The sequence below is a fragment of the Indicator indicator genome, chromosome Z, assembly GCF_027791375.1.
Source record: "Indicator indicator isolate 239-I01 chromosome Z, UM_Iind_1.1, whole genome shotgun sequence".
NCBI lineage: Eukaryota > Metazoa > Chordata > Aves > Piciformes > Indicatoridae > Indicator > Indicator indicator.
This window is the reverse complement of record NC_072053.1, coordinates 63,491,135-63,509,694: the sequence shown is the minus strand read 5'-3', so window position 1 is coordinate 63,509,694 and position 18,560 is coordinate 63,491,135. Positions and strand designations below refer to the sequence as shown.

The window sequence follows — 18,560 nt, the reverse complement described above, 5'->3', positions numbered from 1 at the left end:
CTGGGAACCTTTGAAAGAAAAAGCAGCACAAGAAAACTGTGGAAGCAGCACAAGAAAACTATGAAATTATGGGAGCTTAAAATACAGCAGCTTCTAAGTGAAAGAAAAGTTCCTTCTATTAACCTGAGAGATAAACAAACACACCAGGAGATAAGCATGGCTAAACCATGCTCACCATGGAGTTGCAGCGCAGAAAAGAAAGGGATGTAAGAAGCAAGGATAGGCTGGAAAAGGAAAGTTTGGAAGCATTATGTGGGCATTAGGGCTCATGTTAGGAATGTTAAAGCTCTAGATTTGAGACTGCCAAGGGAGTAAAGGGTAACAGGAATATTTCCTAGGCAAACAGTAAAAAGGTGAACAAGGAAAACACAGGCATCCTGCTGCATGTTTTAGTGACAGTGGATGGAGATAATGCCACGTAAGTGTGTGTTTTGCCTCAGTTTACACTATCAAGGTCTCTTATGTCTCGGTACTTAGAGACCTAGGTCAAGGACAAAAAAACCCCACCAGCACTGGATAAGGATGGAATCAAGGATTGATTGTGACATCTGAAACTGTCCAAGTCCATAGGACCATACAGGTATCACTGAGCATCCTAAGGGTATCTTTGCAAGGCCGTGGAGATGGGAAAGAGCCCTGACAACTGGAGAAAGACGAAAGTTGTACCCATCTTCACAAAAGTCCAAAAGAACGATCCAGACAACCAAAAACTCCATCATTCTGGCCTTGGTCCCTACAGAAACTGTGGAGAAAATCCTTGGGGAACATTTATGGACAACTGAGAGAGAAGGTGGTGACTGGGAAGAGCCAGCCTGCATTTATTAAGGATAAATAATTTCTGATCTACACAGAGACATAGAATCATTTTGTTTAGAAAAGACCTTCAAGATCATCAAGGCTAACCATTCTCTCACATTACCAAGTCTGCTGCTAAACCACAGCCCTTAGCAGGAACCTCTATGCATCCTTTAAACACCTCCAGAGATCATGAGTCAACAATCTCCATGGGCAGGCTATTCCAGTGTTTGATAACCCTTTCAGTGAGAAAGACTTTTCTAATATCTAAACCTCCCCTGGTGCAACTTGGGCCATTTCCTCTCATCCTACCATTTGTAACTAGGGAGAAGAGGCTCCAGCTTCCTTTCAGTTAGTTGAGCAAAGAGTTCTCCCCTCAGACTCCTTTTCTCCAGGCTAAAAAACTGCAGCTCCCTCAGCCAGTTGCTTACAAGATCTGTTCTCCAGACCCTTCACCAGCTTCATTGGCCTTCTCTGGGCATGCTCCAGGACCTCAGTGTCTTTCTTATAATGAGGGGCCCAAAACACAATTTCATTTTATAATGAAATGACAGTATTTGTGGACAACAGAACTAGAGTAGATGTCTTTTCCATCAGCTTTAGTAAGGCTTTTGACTTTGTTTGGAAGTTCCTGTGTAACACAGAGGCAAGAATCCTGCTGACATTTAATAAAATGTCCAAGTTATTTGGAGGCTTTTAGAAACTCCTGTCTATGGGCATTTTTGCCTTTACTGTTGCATAATCACTCTCCTTTCCCAGAGACAGGTATGAGGTTTTAATTCTCTGTTGTCTTACTCATGATATAACATGTTTGAGGTTTTAGTTACACAGTGTGAAGAGTACATTCCTTCAGCTCCTAGGTGTATTGGTTTTTTGTATATTTGCACTGTCTTGAATGTATGCTTTAGTAATGATTTACACCCAAATATAGATCTCCCCTCAGGATATGATAATTAAACTATTTTTAGTTTTGCTGTGGTGTTCATACTTCTTCATTTAGTAAATCAAGCAGATTTATTTTCTCTACCCTGCTATGGGGTCATGGAATAATGTTTTCTCCAGTGCACATTTGAGAAACCGGTGCCCCATGATAAAGGGATGGTCCTATGAAAACAGAAGATGTAACAATGCCTGTCTGGCCCACATTCCCAGTGATAATCTATCCCACAGTTTTTCAGCACAGGATAGAAATGCTCCAGAGATATATTTGAATTTGAACTGTAGTTTTCTGAGTTGCTCTTGAGGTAGAGAGATGAGGACAAGGAGCCAGGGGGATAAGTGATGCATAAGAGCAACGAAGGTGAGTAATGAGGAAGAAGAAAGATTAATTTTCTCTAGCAAGCAGCACTGAGATTTTCAAAAGCTCTCTATGCACACAGTTTCATCAGAAGTGCTGTTGAAGGGGCTTTACAGACAGATTCAAGGAACCCAGAGCCAGGGCTGAGTACTACTTCAGTATCCTACTTGTGCCTGTGTTCTTGTGGTGTTGATTTTGTGCTTTGCCTACACGATCATCCACATTGTGTATAATTCTGTGTCCAATCTTTGCAATTACCAGTTTATCTGATATTTCCAAAGCCTTTTTGTAGGCTCTTTTTACACAGGCAAAGAAAAAGGCTCAGACAGAGATTTAGTCCTGATATTGCTGAAAAGCAAAACTGTAGTAAAAAAGCAGCCAGTCCTCAAATATGCTTTGAACGGTTCTTGAGAACAATCATATATTGTGCACAGAGCAGAGAGACAACTTACCTATCAATGGGACGGAGTCAGAAGTTGCAGGCATAATCTCAGCCACAAGCAGCATGAATACGGTCAGCGAAAGCAGAACAGTGATACCTGCAGGGAGTAAACGTGAGGGGAAGAATAAGGAACACAAACTCTGCAACTACTTCTCTGATGTACTTTCTGTTAAATATAATCTTGTCCTGATCTATGGCTAAGCCAAACCCATGACTTCATGTCTGTCAGTGTAGATGTGAACTTCCCCAAAGTGAGAGCATGTTTGGACACAGCATTATCTGCTCGCTTTCACTTTTCTCAATTACTCTTGCTCCTCATAAACTAATAGAGAAATCTTTCCTGTTAGGAGAAATGAAGCTTGCCCAATGGGTAAACTGCATTGCTTTCCCAAAACATAGTGCAAACAAAGCTCAGATGGTTAGTGAGGGCTAGAACAGACTTCCACAGAAATTAGTCTAATTTTTTGCTACTGTAAATTATATAATACCTTTCAAAGAGGAGGGTCCTGTTTTAAAAGAAGCTCTTTGTTCTATCTAGAAAGATTGTTGCTAAACCTAACTACTGTGGTAGTGAGAATTCTCAAGGTCAAAGCATGAACCATTGTCCTCTATTTTTGCATTAATGTTGTACTTCAGCTAATTTTTTTTCTTTTCTCTGTCCTATCTTTCATAGACAGCATTTTTATTCCCCATAGGATGTGTTTTACATCTTTTAAGACAGGCTGCTCATATCCCTGATTGTTCTACTAATGTTGAGGACACTTCATATGATTTAAAGGCCTCTATCAAGACTGGAATTGTGCACAATTAACTCTTAAGGCCTCTCCTGGGCCTGTCTTGTGCATTTCCAGCTCTCCCCTCTCACCTCTTGGGAGAGCCCCTGCTTTTATTGTTGACACAAATTATAGTAAATCTCATGTAGCCCTTCCTTGGCTGTCACTGCTTTGCACTCATGTGGTACTCGTTATTTGGTGAATTTGGAGCTGAACTTGGAAGGTGACAATGCAATGCCCGGCTGAGGTTGCTCACAACCCTTTACCCTGTGTCTTAGTGTGTCCTACCTGAAAAACAGTTAATCAGCGGTGAAATGCACTGAGATAAACTAAAGAACAACTGCAATGGCATAATACTATCACTGCTGCCTACAGGGAACTGACAAGTTCTACCTCACCACAGGAAAAAATCCAAAAGATTTTTGAAGTGTTTAGCACAAGCTGTGTGAATGCCATACAGAAAGCTGTTACCCTAGTTTCTGAAACCAAGTTTCCATTGCTCCTCCCAGGAACCTTTCATTCATCAAACACCACGAAGCAATCATTTTTCCATCTTACAGAAAATTTTTACCAAAAAAACCCACAAACTTGGCACTTACCTAAAGAAATTTTTTCCCCTGAATCAGCTGGCAAGAGGAAAACAAGCAGTGCCAAGCCAGATATGAGAACACAAGGAATGAGTAGGTTCAAGCCATAGTAGAGGGTGCGTCTACGCATGGTGATGGTGTATGTCACGTCTGGATAGGGTTCTTTACAGCATTCGTAGTACATCTCATTCCTTTTTCCTGGGATACCTACAGAGAGGGTGATCAGAGTGATGGTAACCATGTAAACCCTTGAAATAGACCAAAAACCAAGAGCAGTTTAAGACACAGTGTGTGACACCTCTGCCACACAACGTTTTGAGGAAGGCTTCAAAGTGTCCTATGGCAATTGTTAAGGGAGAAAAGATGCCCCCAAATCAGTTATCAGGCAAAAGTAATTTTCTAACATTTGTTGCTAATGATGCACACACAGATAAATAAATCAAAGGGGACAAAAACAATGTGCATCTGTTCAACATTGTTTGAAAGTGGAAATAAATCTCTATAGGGTTAAATAAGGCAAGATAACTAATGCTTATTGGTCATCTGCAGTCTGAGGCACCATTACAAGATGTATGTTATTCCTAGTCACTTTATGTGTTTTCTAGGGTTTATTTTCATGCCTCCTGAGCCATTAGGACCTGGCTTAGCCAGTAAAGGTTATCTGTGCCACATTTAGCCATTTCTGATCATCTAAACCTCAGTAATGAAAGATCTGCAAGCAGTAGACAAAGACTAGCTCTGTAAAACACACATTATGCCTCCCTGCATCCAAGGAAGAGTGATAAACAGCTGATATCATATTCACTAGCCCATGAAGAGGATTTTCTCTCTGACAAATACCACCAGTTCTTTTTTTTCTGTCTTATAAGTACTTTCTTGTCAGGAAGGGGAAAAAAAAAAGAAAAAAAAGAGGATATGGGTTAATTTTCAAAAGAAATGTCAAGTTAAGCTTTAAGTCTGTCATATCTGAAGGTTCAGAGACATATTTTCCCAGCATAGCGGTACTGCAGGGTTGATCATGGTGACTGAGCTGCAGTAGACTGTCCAAGATGCTGTGTGGCAGAGGCTGCAAGCACCATAGGAAATGTCAGGGGAGCTGAAAGAACCCAGCACCTAGTATCTTTCATGTCACCACTGCTCACCTCTTTTTTGTTTCTGTGCACACAACAGAATATGTGACAATGTGTATGTTTTAGCAGAAGTATGGCAAAGTTTCCATAGAGGATTGGTACTTGGGACTGGTGAGGCCACACCTCAAGCATTGTGTTCAGTTCTGGGCCAGCACTACAAGAAGGACATTAAGGTGCTGGAGTGTGTCCAGAGAATGGCATTAATGCTCGTGAAGGGCCTGGAACATATGGCCCATGAGGAGTGTCTGAGGGAGCTAGATTGTTCAGTCTGGAGAAGTGGAGACTGAGGGGAGATCTCACTGCTCTCTACAAATACCTGAAGAGAGGTTGATGACAAGGGCCAGGAGTAGAGGAAATGGTTTCAAGCTACACCAGGGGAAGTTTAGTCTGGATATTAGGAAATATTTCTTCACTGAAAGGATTGTCAAACATTGGTATGGCCTGCCCAGGACTATGGTGGAGTCACTGTTCCTGGAGGTGTTTAAGAAGCATGTAGATCTGGCACTTAGGGACATGGTTTAGTGTTGACCCTTCAGTGCTGGGTCAAGGGTTGGACTGGATGATCTTTGAGGTCTAACCAGATATATTCTGTGATTCTGTAGTATGGCCATGTGTTGCCTAGGGTGTTACTTAAAGTTTTTTCTACATATTCAGACCAGAAGATAAAAAGTCCCTTTTGCAAGCTCTCCTTAATGTGACCTAAGCTCTGTTAATTTCCATGTGCAATGTTAATCTTCATGACAGCAACGTAAAATGAATTAGAAGTAACTCACCAGTAGCTCACTGAATAGATAGTTCTGGGCTCAGACTCCTCTTACAAAAACACAGGTATCTTCCAAAGCACAGAAGGGAAGGAAGATATACTGAACTCAGTTATTTGCAGTTGTTAATAACTGGTGGACACTTTGACACTTTTCTGGGTCAGAGACTTTCCTCTCTGTAAAAGCTCATTCCGGTTTTGCTGAAAATAACGTTCTTTACACTGATTAGTTCTTGCATGGTGTGTTAAATGTGAGAAAACTGTTCTGGATGTATGGGAAACACATCCAGAACTAGCTAACTGCTTAGATGCATCAGAACTACATTTTATTCATGTACTCCGTTGCAGGCAGTTGCTTCAGAGCACAGTATTTCCAGAGAGAGTTCTAAGAATGTGGCTGAAACGTTGTCTCTTATTGGTAATTTTTTTTCCTTTTTTTTTTCTACCTCTTACATAGAAACTTCTAATATCTATATTTCACAGATTCATAACTGTGATGGTTTTAAAGACTGTGTCTTTAATTTTTCTTCATGAAGTTTGAGCAGAGAAAGTGAAAGGATGTAAATAATTCACTATTGGGTGTAAGGAAGCAAATAATGATAATTCTAAACACTTCCATTGGAGAGATAGAAATGTTTAAGAGTCAGTACTCAAAACAAGACATGGGCAGTCAGGCAGTCCATATTCTCTCAGTCTGTCTGCCTGTTTCTTCTCTCTCCTGGCTGAAGATAACATACACCTGCATGCTGACCTTGACAAGCTAAGTCTAACAAACCTCTCTCTGCTTCTTGGCTTTCTTCCCTTTTGCCTGCTCTGGTGTGGGGGGAGGAAAAGAAGCATGGCCCCTCTCTTTTAGGGTGCCCAAGGGGCTTTGTTGTGTTTTTCTGTTGATTGTACATATTTGTAAATGTTGTGAATAGTGTATATTTGTACATATTCACTGCATTTCATCATAGATTGTAGTTTTGCCTGTAAATACAGCTTTATGTGCTTCTGGACTGAGCTAGTCTGGTTATTGTCAGTGTGGGAGGGGGATTCCAGCTCTCCACTGTAACAGTAAGTCCCAGTAAGATTGATAATTTCTATATATTTGGGGTGCACCTTTGAAAATTATGCTACTGAAAATTGTCAGGCCTGCCAATTTACCCACTAAATCCCATTCTCCGTTTGAGATGTAGTTGGAAACATCAGCCTCGAGCATCTGCAGGTCAATCAACCAGCCACTGTGAGTCCAGGACCCAAACTTCAAATCACATTTCTGCACATCAAAAGGGAACCAGCGGACATCAATATAACACGTGCTCTTCAAAATGCCTGTGGATAGAAATCAGTCGAAATCAAGCACATGCAGGGTGCAATTCATCTCTGCCCTTCTTTTTCCCATTGACTGTGAGCAATTTTCTTCTTCAAAAGTCTGTGTGATGTACGTATGGGGTAACTAAATAGCAGAGGTGAAAAATGCTTCTCTGAATGGAATAACCTCCCTTTCTGAGGCACCACTGAAGATTCCTCCCTTTTCCTTGAGGTCAGTTGCCTGAGTGACTCTAGCCACCCAGGAGTCAGCCTGTCTTCTAGTTCTGGCTGGCCCCAGGAAATCACAGGCAATACTGTAAAACCTGACAGGAGAACAGGGTATATAGATATCACTGAACTGTGACAGGAAGGCTGAAAAGCTCTTTTCTTGTTTGTTTGGTTAGTTGGTTTCTTTCTTCTTGGGGCCACCGCTATGGCTGTGGGACTTCCACAGCTGCCTGGCATCATGGAAGCCTTGGAGAGTCAGGAAGATGATCATCACAGCCTGCATCATGACAGCTGGTGGTAGAGCATAGAGCTCACCCCTGCAAAACATCACCCTTGTGGGCTTGCAGCTTTGCAGTCTTCCCCTTGCCTCACCAGCTCACTGCATAATGGCTAGTTCAGAAGGGTTATACTAAGGACAGGTAACTTCTGCTTCACTGGAAAATTATCTTCAATACTGCACTTAACCTACCTTAGTCTGAGTAGTGAAACACTGGAATAGATTTCCCAGAAAGGCAGCAGATGTCCCATTCCTGGAAATATTCAAGGGCAGGTTGGATGAGTTCTGAGCAACCTGGCCTTGTTAAAGATCTCCCAGCTCACTGCAGAGGGTTTGGACTAGATGACCTTTGTAAGTCAAAATATTCTATAATTCTATGATAATTGTTTCTGTGAATCCCATCTCTGAGTCAACTAACTGTTGTTCTGCAGTAAATTCTTGAGCCACACTTTCTGAAGATAAAATTTCCTGAAGAGAGATTCTTGATTACTGCTTTTGCCTGCTCCTGCAAAGGCTGAGGGCACTGTGGCATAACCATGTGTGCAAGACCATGTCCAGGCAACAACACTGCCACTGAGGTGACAGGGTTCTCCCTACATTTGTTCTTTCTTGTTCTGGGAGGTCTGACTTCTACCATCATGGGCATTTTCGGATGGGTTATTTACTAGGATATTTCTCCCAGTTTCTCCTGAATCTTGGCTGTGCTCCTTTCCTTAACAGCAGATAGCTGTCACCGTCTTTTCCTTTTTCTCTTAGCCTTCACATATCTTTTTCTCTAATGGAGGGCAGCAGTGAGTACAACCTACTTTCAGAGTCACGGGAAATAAAGCTTTCATGTAGTTTTAAAAACACAGTCTTTTCCACTCTTCTATGTTTTCCAGTGTCTCGATTAATCTAGCTGCTTCTGTGAGCCCTTGTTGCCCGTCAGTAGGCTGATTAACAACTTTTTCCTTCTAAAATTGTCAAAGTAGTTTGGAAGCAGCTTAATCCCAGTAATAAAGAATTTCCTGTGCTACACTCAATGGATTTCCTTCATTACTTTCTCTCTCCTTACTCCTTCCTCAGGTTCTTAAGTAAACAATTCCTCACCATGTAGTTTGTAGTTCACTGAGAGGAGCAGGGCACCTGATCTGCCCACATTGGCACTCTCCGTATAACCTCCCTACCCGGAGGGATGGAGAAGGCTTAATTCTGGTACTTGCCAATTTTATTCCTGTCTCATATTGCTCCCTGGAGAGCAACCTTTATCCATAGTTCTGTCCCGGAGTGTCCACATGAATGATTGAATGAGTCTCAGGGGTAGGGATCAACAGAGACCCGTCATCAGCAAAGGCTTATTTGTTCCCTGGTGAGCCCTGTGGGCATGCTTGAGGTCAGTGTCTCAGCACCTATGATAGGAAGTTTGGACATTTCTGATCTGTTGCAGTGGTTGCTCACTGTAACTGAGGGTATAGCCTGTGTATTTGCTGGTAGACCCTAGCTGCTGGGCCCTTCAGGCACTGAATTGATGATGTAGATGGAGAGCAGGCTAACAGCCATGTTTGGCTGGCTGACACCACTCTCAGTTTGTGTTTTCACCTGGCATTTTAACCTTAGCCTGGCAGGGAGTACTTCACTGCAGGAAGAGTTCTGCCCTTGGGGTCTCTTATGGTGACACACCTCTCCATTCTCAAGGAAGAGCTAAGTGGACTGCACGTGACATGTGCACATTGTTGTGCTCCCTTGTGTATGTGCACCACCTTGCTTTAAATAACACCTCAGATGAGTCTTTGAATGCAATAAGCAAATTACTCAGGAGAGTGATTTATTGATTTGTGAGGTGGAAATACACCACCAGTTACAGACCTAAATTATTTCAGTGGGTGTCTCTCCCATAATTACATGGCTTGCAAAATTTCTACAGACTGCTCCTAAACACCTTTCATTCATGAATAAAACTGCTTGTACTTATTTGTCTTAAGGCAAAAAAAATTCTCTCCATGCCATACCTGGAGGAATATATTGGCAGGATCCAGAATAATTCACCAGCACATTTGTGTGAAATGTTGCATCAAATCTTTCATCTGCACTATAACAGTACAAATAAAACAAAAACACAGAAAAAGTCAGCTGATGTGTGAGTTAAACTGTCAACACAATTGAAATAATCATTTGGCTGAATTTAATGCATGGAATGTCTAAATAAATCATGGAATCATAGAATGGTCTGGGTTGGAAGGCACCTCCAAAGGTCATGTAGACCAACCCCATCTGCAGTAAGCAGAGGCATACTCAATTAGATGGGGTTGCCTACACCTGGTTGAAGATTCCATCCTCAGTCAGCATCTCAGCTTCTTATAGACACTGCTGGCATGCAGCCAGGCATGCTGTTTGCATGTTGCAACGTCCTCAAAGAAATGAGAGACAGAGCTGTCAGATTTCTCAGAGCAAAGACAGAAGTAAAAGGAGCAAAAATGTATCCAAAATTTGGACAATCAGGATAATGAGGATTTTCCAGGGATGCTGTCAGAATCAGGCAGTTCACAATGTAAATTAAGTTATCTGTTACCCAGATATCTGTTACAACAATAATGGTGGCCTGAAACAACCATTCCACAGACTCTAAAGATGCAGAGGAGGCAAGGGTTTCTTCAAGCTGTGGAAGAAGGCATTGGTTGGTTTAGATCTGGGACTTGTAGGAGGAGATTGGTTGAGACTCTTAAGAGCAAAACTAGATGATATGGACCAAGAAAAGAGAATTTCTTCAGGATTCCAGTAATTCCAAGAAAAGTAAGGGAGAAAGGAGCTGGTCAAGAACAAGAATTCTTTAAGGGTGCAGGCCTGGGGGCTTGCTCTGGAGGGTCTCTTGAGAAGAAATTAACTACAAATAGCTCCCTTGGGTGATGCTTTAGTGCCTTGCCTGTCATGGCTGTGTACAGTTCTATGTTGCATGACCACACCATCTGACAAACCCTGTCTCACAACCAGATGTGTAAAACTCAGACCTTCTGTTCCTCCTGTGACCTGCTATTTGTTCGTGTCTGGGTCCTCAGTCCTTCTCACTGCTGTCCCCAGCACAAAACAAAGCAGGTAAAATACTGAGTGCAGAACAAGTGATAACTACCAGAAGACATAAGAGGTAACAAGAAAGGGGTTTTGTAAATTAAAGAAAACAAGGAAAAGACACAGGACCAGTAGATTTGTTACTTCTTGTGGAAGGAAACAACAGGGTGTGGAGAGTTGCTGTATCCTGCACCTTCAGCGTTTTATTCCTCATGAGTTGTGGATGACCATAATTAATTCTTGCACAGTGACAGGAATCCAGGGCAGAACAGGGAAAGAACTGGTTAAAAAGTGTAGATAAGGCAGATTCCAGTTGGATGGGTTGATAAAATTACTCTTGAGAAATGAAGGGACTAGCCGAAATATCCTCTAATGCATTAACAATTAATTATCTGTGAGAGCTTGTGGAGAACAAGGAAGGTCTTGGTGAATTAGAGATCACCAAATAAAATTCTGTTTGGGGTTTTTTAGGTAAAATCATAAAGACATCAGCCTAACTTCAGAGATAATGAGGTGAAAAAAGCTGACACAAGACTTGTCAAGAGGCAACTGCATCAATTCAGTCTAATTTTACAGATTCACAGACTGCATTGGGTTGGAAGAGACCCTGAAATGTCATCTTGTCCAGCACCCCTGCAGTGAGCAGGGACACCTCCAACTAGATCACGCTGCTCAGGACCACATCCAGTCTCATCTTGAATGTCACCAGGGACAGGGCTTCAACCACATCTCCAGGCAACCTCTTCCAGCGTTTTACCCCTCTCTTTGTAAAGAACTTCCTCCTTATATCTAACCCAAACCTACCCTGATCCAGTGAAAACTAATTCTGCTCATGCTATAGCTACAAGCTCTCATAACAGTCTTTCCCCAGCCTTCCTGTAAGTCCTCTTCAGATATTGAAATGTAGTTCACAGATTTGTAGGATGGACTAGTTTGGAAGAGACCTTCAAGATAATCTAGTTTCAAGCCCGCTGCCATGGGCAGGGACACCTTCACTAGAGCAGGTTGCTGAAGGAATACCAACCTGGCCTTGAACACCTCCAGGGAAGAGGCATCCACAACCTCCCTGGGCAACATCTTCCAGTGTCTTACCACCCTCACTGTAACGAATTTATTCCTAATATCTAGTCTAAATCTGCTGTCCTCAAGCTTAGAGCCGTTTCTTCTTATTCTATCACTACAAGCCCTTGTAAAAAGTCCCTTCTCAGCTTTCTTGTAAGCCCCCATTTGGTGCTATAAGGCCTCCCTAGAGCCTTCTTTTCTCCAGGCTGAACAGTCTCAATTCTTCTTTCTTCATAGTAGACATGTTCCAGATCTCTGATCAGATATCTTTGTGGTCCACCTCTCAACTCTCTCCAGCAGGTCAATGCCTTTCTTGTGTTGGGGGTCCCATAGCTGGACACAATAGTCCAAGTGAGGTCTCACCAGACCACGGTGGCAGAATCACCTCTCTCAATCTGCTGGGCATACAGTCAGTCAGTCTTATTGACTGAGTCAGAGGAGGCAGGTGATATATTCAAATTTACAGAACCATAGAATCATTTCAGTTGGAAAAGACCTCTAAGTTCATCGAGTCCGATCATCAACCTAATACCACCGTGATCATTAAACCAAGTCCAGAATTGTCGTGTCTACACATTTTTTGAACACCTCCGGGTGGTGACTCCATGTGGTAGTTTTAGGCTGTGCCTAGAAAATTTTCAACAGATCTTGAATAGATAAGTAATAGAATATAAATAAATTACTATTAGATGTATAAAGGAAAATAATAACAAAGTCTAAATAATCCCATTGGACAGATAACAAACATAAAGTTAGATCTGTAAAATAACTCTCTTTTCAGCTCCCTTGCTCAGGCAGATACCAACTTGTGCTTCTGCTGGCTTTGCTGACCTTGAATACGTTCTTCTTGTGGTTAGATAATTAACAGCAACTCTCTGCTCTTTCTTTTGTCCCATGTAGAGAGGGAGGGAAGGGATCAAGGAAGAGGAAGCTATTAGTAGCCCCCTGGTTTGTCCAGGGGGGTTCTTGTGTTGTTTAAAAATTGTAAATGTATGTAAATATTGTGTATTTTGTACCTATTCATTGCATTTCGTATTTAGATTGTAGTCTTTCTTGTAAATACAGCTCTATTTGCTTTCTAACTGAGCTGGTCTGGCAATTTTCTGTTGGGGGGTAATTTCAACCCACCATGCTCCACCACCTCCCTTGGCAGCCCTTCCAATGTCTGACCACTCTTTTGGTTGGGGCTGTTCAGTTTGGTGAGGAGAAGGCTTCGAGGAAACCCTATTGTGGCCTTTCAGTACCTGAAGGGGGCCTACAAGAAAGCTGGTGAGGGACTTTTTAAGATGTCAGGTAGTGATAGGTCTAGGGGGAATGGAGCAAAACTAGAAATAGTAGATTCAGATTGGATATTAGAAAGAAGTTCTTCCCCATGAAGGGGGTGAGACACTGGAACAGGTTACCCAAGGAGGTGGTAGAAGCCCCATTGCTGGAGATTTTTAAGGCCAGGCTGGATGTGGCTCTGAGCAACCTGATCTAGTGTGAGGTGTCCATGCCTATGACAGTGGGATTGGAACTAGATGAACCTTGAGGTCCCTTCCAACCCTGACAATTCTATGATTCTATAAAGAAAAATTTTTAATATCCAATCTAAACCTCCTCTGCCACAACGTGAGGCCATTTCCTCTCATTCTACTGTTACTTGGGAGAAAAGACCAACCCCACCTCACTACAACCTCATTTCAGGGAGTTGTAGAGAGCAATGAGTTCTCCCTTCAGCCTCCTCTTCTCTAGACTAAACAATCCCAGTTCCCCCAGCCGCTCCTCATAAAACATATTCCCTAGACTCTTCACCAGCTTTGTTGGCCTTCTCTGCATGTGCTCCAGCACCTCGATGTACTTCTTGTAGTGACGGGCCCAAAGCTGAACACAGTATGCAAGGTGCAGCCTCACCAGTGTCAAGTACAGGGTCACGATCACTTCTGTACCCCTGCTGACTATGCTGCTTTTGATCGAGGCCAGGACACCTGAACACACTATTGGCTCATGTTAAAATGGCTGTCAACCAGCACTCCCATGTCCTTCTCTGCTGGGCAGATTTCCAGCCACACTCCCCCAAGCCTGTACTGTTGCATGGGGTTCTTGTGACCCAAGTTCAGGGCCCAGTACTTAGCCTTAAATCTCATAAAATTGACCTCAACCCATCAACCCAGCCTGTCCCTACCAGCTTCACAATGTCTCTGTCACATCATAATCTTATAAACAAACTACAGCAATATGGACGATGCTATATGATTCCATTTTAGAGACTGAAAAGGAATAAAGAGACTATAAGGAGTAACTGAGAACACCTAAGCAATCCAGATCACTCCAAGCCTTCTTCAGATATCTCATAGTGAGGGCTTGGTATGGAAAACGGATCTTGGTGAATTGAAGGAACCAACAGAATGAACTTCAGTTTGGATGATCAGAAAGTATTACCCTTAAAAGCATCCAGAGAAAGACATATAAGTGAAAATCTAATAAAACAGCAAGGCTGAAGTACAGCATCTAGGGTTTGTGATAGATCAAAAAATAAATCTGAAATTAAGCAAAATTAGAGCAAAATCCCCTACTCCTTGAAAGCATTAAGGAAACATCTGTCTAGAGACCTTCCACTCCATTCAACACTGCAGAATTGCTGGCTAGATTCAGATCTAGAGGTGGAAACAGATTAGAGAGTGTTCAGAGGGGAAAAGGAATGTGGGAGAGATTTATGAAACATGAATGATAAGGACTGTGAGAATAAAAAATGATTTTTTTAGCACAGGCAGGAACACTATATCAGAGACGTGTCAATAATTTTCCAGGAGACCCATGGTAATTCTAAGGAGCATATGGATTGTTTTCTCTCTGCATTCACTGGGGAAAAGTTTAGGAAGTCATCTGCAGAGCTACAGTAAGGAAGACTTGGACTGGGCTGTTATAGGTAGTGCTTGTTTGCTTTAATTGCTACTGTTTCAAAAGAGCCAGATCCCAGATGGCAAAAGCCCCAGAATATCAGTGAAGCGTGGCTGATTTCCAAAACCTAATGCTCTAGTTCTAGGCTCCCACCAGCCATTGCACATTTGGCTTACCTGTTATACAGAAGAATGTCTGGTACCCAAATCTGATCAGCTGGAAATCGCAAGTTCTGCACCCCTGGGTATTCAGACTGATCCCAAGACAAGTAAACGTCAACCCAGTTCTGTTGGAAATACATACATCGGATTATATGAGAGAGTAAAAGTCTTCTAAACCTCCTGGAATATTGTAGGAACAGAATGGATGTTGCCAGTTGTAATATCAGTGGTATAATAGTCAAATGCTTGGCTTTAATTATTGAGAAATGTTGGCATATATATTGAGGAACCTGCAGTGTGATGATTTAATTCTGCCAGCTGTACTTGAATCTAGGGTCTAATCTGTACCTTTTCACCCGAAGCCAGGCATCTCAAACCTTCTCTGGTGGGCTGGAAGAAACAATGGCAGCGTGCACCTCCATGAGGCACACTGTTTCTGAGCTGAGTCTTGGGTACCGCGAGCAGTACATGGGCTGTGATCTTGAGACCTCCTATTTGGAGGAAATAATTTGATTTGTTTAGGTGATTCTCTTAAAAACCAGTTTGCAATGAGAGGTAGGCAAGTGAATTTTGTATCCAGTGTGGTCGTTTCTAATCTTATCTCCTCCATCTCAACACAAACAGTTAATTCAAGAAAGGTGCTGCACAGCTTTTGTGCTAAACCTTGTGACTTACAGCAATACTCTGTGGGAGAGCTGCAAGGGAAATATCTATCAGATGAACATCTCTGCAAAGGGACCCATAGGCTCTCTCTTAACAGCCTTGTAGACCTGTAGGTTGGTCTGGGTTAGGTTTTGCAGTAGAAAACAACTCAATTCTGCTGCAAATCCCATCAGGTAGCTGAAGAAGAAACAGGCTGTTCAGCTGCACCCATTAAAATGAGATAGCATTTGGCTGCTAATGTGAAAGCAGAATTAATTCTATCATTCAAGTCTCCCATAGGTTTTTCCTTCTAGATGTGCATGGTTACTGAGTGCTGGCCTTTAAGTAAATTGGTTTACATGCCATAAGAAAAGGCTATGTCTCTTGCTCTACAGATCCAGCAGCAGACTTGATGGGAAACTGTCCTCTCCAAAGCCCTCAGAGAAGATTAGTTTTACTTACCTTGTATGACCAGTGCTGGACACTCCTCAGCTGGAGCAGGTGACAGAAGACAGAGGAGGAAGATTTGTGAAGAAGGTTTGTAAAAAAAAAAGTGGGAAGACAAAGTTCCCACTGATGTGCCTGAGCACTGCACCAGCAATACAGCATGGTGCTGCTCATAGTCCTTGGCCCCCCCATGAGCCTGAGTAGTCTCCATTGTGAGAGTGAAACATGGGTGCATCACTTCCATGTTTGGGGACAAGTGCTGGGGATCTTTGGGCCTTGACCTCCATGAGGGCAATCCTGACCCTCTGTTTTAGAGAGAGGTAGGGATTTTCCCAGAAATCATTAGTGAGGGGTGCCAGGGATGACGAGTTAAAAAAAAAAAAAAAAAAAACAGTAGTCTTGCTTTTCAGCTAAGAAATCACAAATATTGGTTTTCTATTAGAAAGGGGTTTTTTTCTTTATTGAAGCAGGTTACTCACCATCTGCAGCCATGCATTCGTGATCAATACCTGATTCTTCTCATCCTTTGAACAAAAGAAGGGAAGGGAAGGGAAGGGAAGGGAAGGGAAGGGAAGGGAAGGGAAGGGAAGGGAAGGGAAGGGAAGGGAAGGGAAGGGAAGGGAAGGGAAGGGAAGGGAAGGGAAGGGAAGGGAAGGGAAGGGAAGGGAAGGGAAGGGAAGGGAAGGGAAGGGAAGGGAAGGGAAGGGAAGGGAAGGGAAGGGAAGGGAAGGGAAGGGAAGGGAAGGGAAGGGAAGGGAAGGGAAGGGAAGGGAAGGGAGAGTCAAAGTACAGTTGCATTACAGGTAGAGGAGTTTCTGTTTCTTTTAGAAAACCCAGACACTCTGGGTAAAAATCCACAAATTTTATGAAATGGAATATGATCTCAGTGAGTGCAAACCCATTGAAATGCATTATACTACCCAGAAAATAATAGCTCTTTTAAACCTACAGATTTTCTACAGTTATCATAACTGATCAACAACAGAAGTTAAAATAATAGATAACCATTCTTATTTTGCTGGAGACAATCAGACTGCTTAGCAAAAGCAGAAGCTTTTCCTTCTAGTTAGCTGGTCAAAATAAGATGATTTCCAGTACCACACAGCATGCAGTAGTTGGAAAGATTTTATGACTCATTTGCTGCCGCTGCAAAACGATGGTGAAACAGTGCTGGAAGTGTAGTTCCTTCGTACTATTGGTGTTTCGTTGTTTAGCTTAGGCTCAAAGGGAACGTAGGGCTGGCCTCAGCCAAATGTCAGTACATGGAAAAAGCAGACAGATGCTGCCTGAGAGGGAGCTCATGCAGTGCCTGAACAGAATGCATGTCTGTAGGTTCAGACCCTGCACACAGAAGACATGAGGAAGCAGCTCTTTCAACAGATCCACATCTCTGCTTACCACTGTTCCAAATGCCATTACAGGCATGCCTCTCACTTCCCAGGAGCCAAAGATGGGGTAATCAGTAGGAATGGCTTACTGTATGTCCAGCTCTTTCCAGATCAAAGTGGAGATGTTTCTTTATCCTCAGAGCATCACGATCTGTGATCAACTTTCAACCCTCCAGAGAGCACTCCAGCTCCTGGTACAATCCATTCCACACCAAGGTGCATCTTGAAGCTTGGGTTTAACACTGTAGCTGGGGGCAGGCCTGACCAAAAGAGCCACTCTCTGAGAAAACCACATTCTTGGCCAAGAGACATACCAAAAAGGAGCAATATTCCCCTCTGATTCAGCTCAGTCCTCTTGGGCATATGTTGGAAGTCACATCTTATGGCTTATTTGTCCACTAAAAACTGGAAATACCTTCAAACTGTTTACTCCTGGATTTCCACCTTACACATTGACTCCCCTTCTTGAAACATTACGCTTCTCTAATTAATTATGATTTTGTTGGTTGTTTTATTTTTGTTCTTCCATAGCCAGGGAGAAACATGGAACTCATGCAGACCCCAGAGATTAGCTGTATTATAAGGAAGATGAGATCTCCAAAGGATAGAGATGTTTTAGCATCCGACAAAGCTGCTGTTAAAACTTGCAGCAAATGCTGTGAGCTCCAGCCCTCCATTACTGAACTGCAGGATACAACACAGAAGTGTGGGAATGTGAAGGCACCAACAGGATAGAAAGACTTAGGGCAAGTATGCTGCAAGAACAGCCAAACAGTGACCTTCACCAAGATAATACGTTAGCCTAGCAAATCTCCATGGAGAATCTCCACTGCCTACCCACAGGTCTAGGCTCAAGCTCACTTCTCATCAAGTTACTTTCCAGGCTCGTGGTGTTAACCCCATGATGTCAGTGCCCAGCTCCTCTGGGTGCCTGAGCTGCCTACTCATGTGTCTGTGTGTCTGTATGTGTGTGTTCATGACCTAAGAAGCATGTACGTGTTGTCTGCAGAATTTGGGGTTGGAGATGTTGCAATTGTAAATTACTTTGGCAGGTATGTAGACCCTGCAGAGCATCATGGGCATGCAGACCCCCTCTTATCATGTCCCTTGAGTAGAAGGTGAGTTAGCAAGTGCTTGCCATTTCCAAATGTCTATCTCTGTATCACCTCTCCTTGTCCACTTGAGTCCATGCCACTTCTACTCTTCACTGGCAATGAACATCCAAAATGCCTGGTCTTCAGAATCACAATGGAAAAATCATAGGCCTAAAGGTACCTGGGCTTTTTGGTTCACTCTGATCCTAAATTACGTTTTCTCTTCCCTCCCACCACTTATTGGTTAACAAGGTGGGAAAGC

At 42.7% G+C, this 18,560-nt stretch overlaps 1 protein-coding gene across 1 annotated transcript in view; it reads right to left on the bottom strand.

The window, feature by feature from the left end:
* The window catches only part of LOC128979546 (neuronal acetylcholine receptor subunit alpha-7-like), a 63,805-nt gene that overhangs the window by 14,160 nt on the left and 31,085 nt on the right, over positions 1-18,560 (bottom strand). Inside the window, exons 3-8 of the mRNA XM_054397835.1 lie at positions 16,296-16,340; positions 14,743-14,852; positions 9,571-9,650; positions 6,931-7,098; positions 3,907-4,101; positions 2,545-2,631 (exon numbers count right to left, since the gene is read on the bottom strand). Of these exons, the coding sequence (XP_054253810.1) occupies positions 2,545-2,631; positions 3,907-4,101; positions 6,931-7,098; positions 9,571-9,650; positions 14,743-14,852; positions 16,296-16,340 (685 nt within the window). The remainder of the gene's footprint in view (positions 1-2,544; positions 2,632-3,906; positions 4,102-6,930; positions 7,099-9,570; positions 9,651-14,742; positions 14,853-16,295; positions 16,341-18,560) is intronic.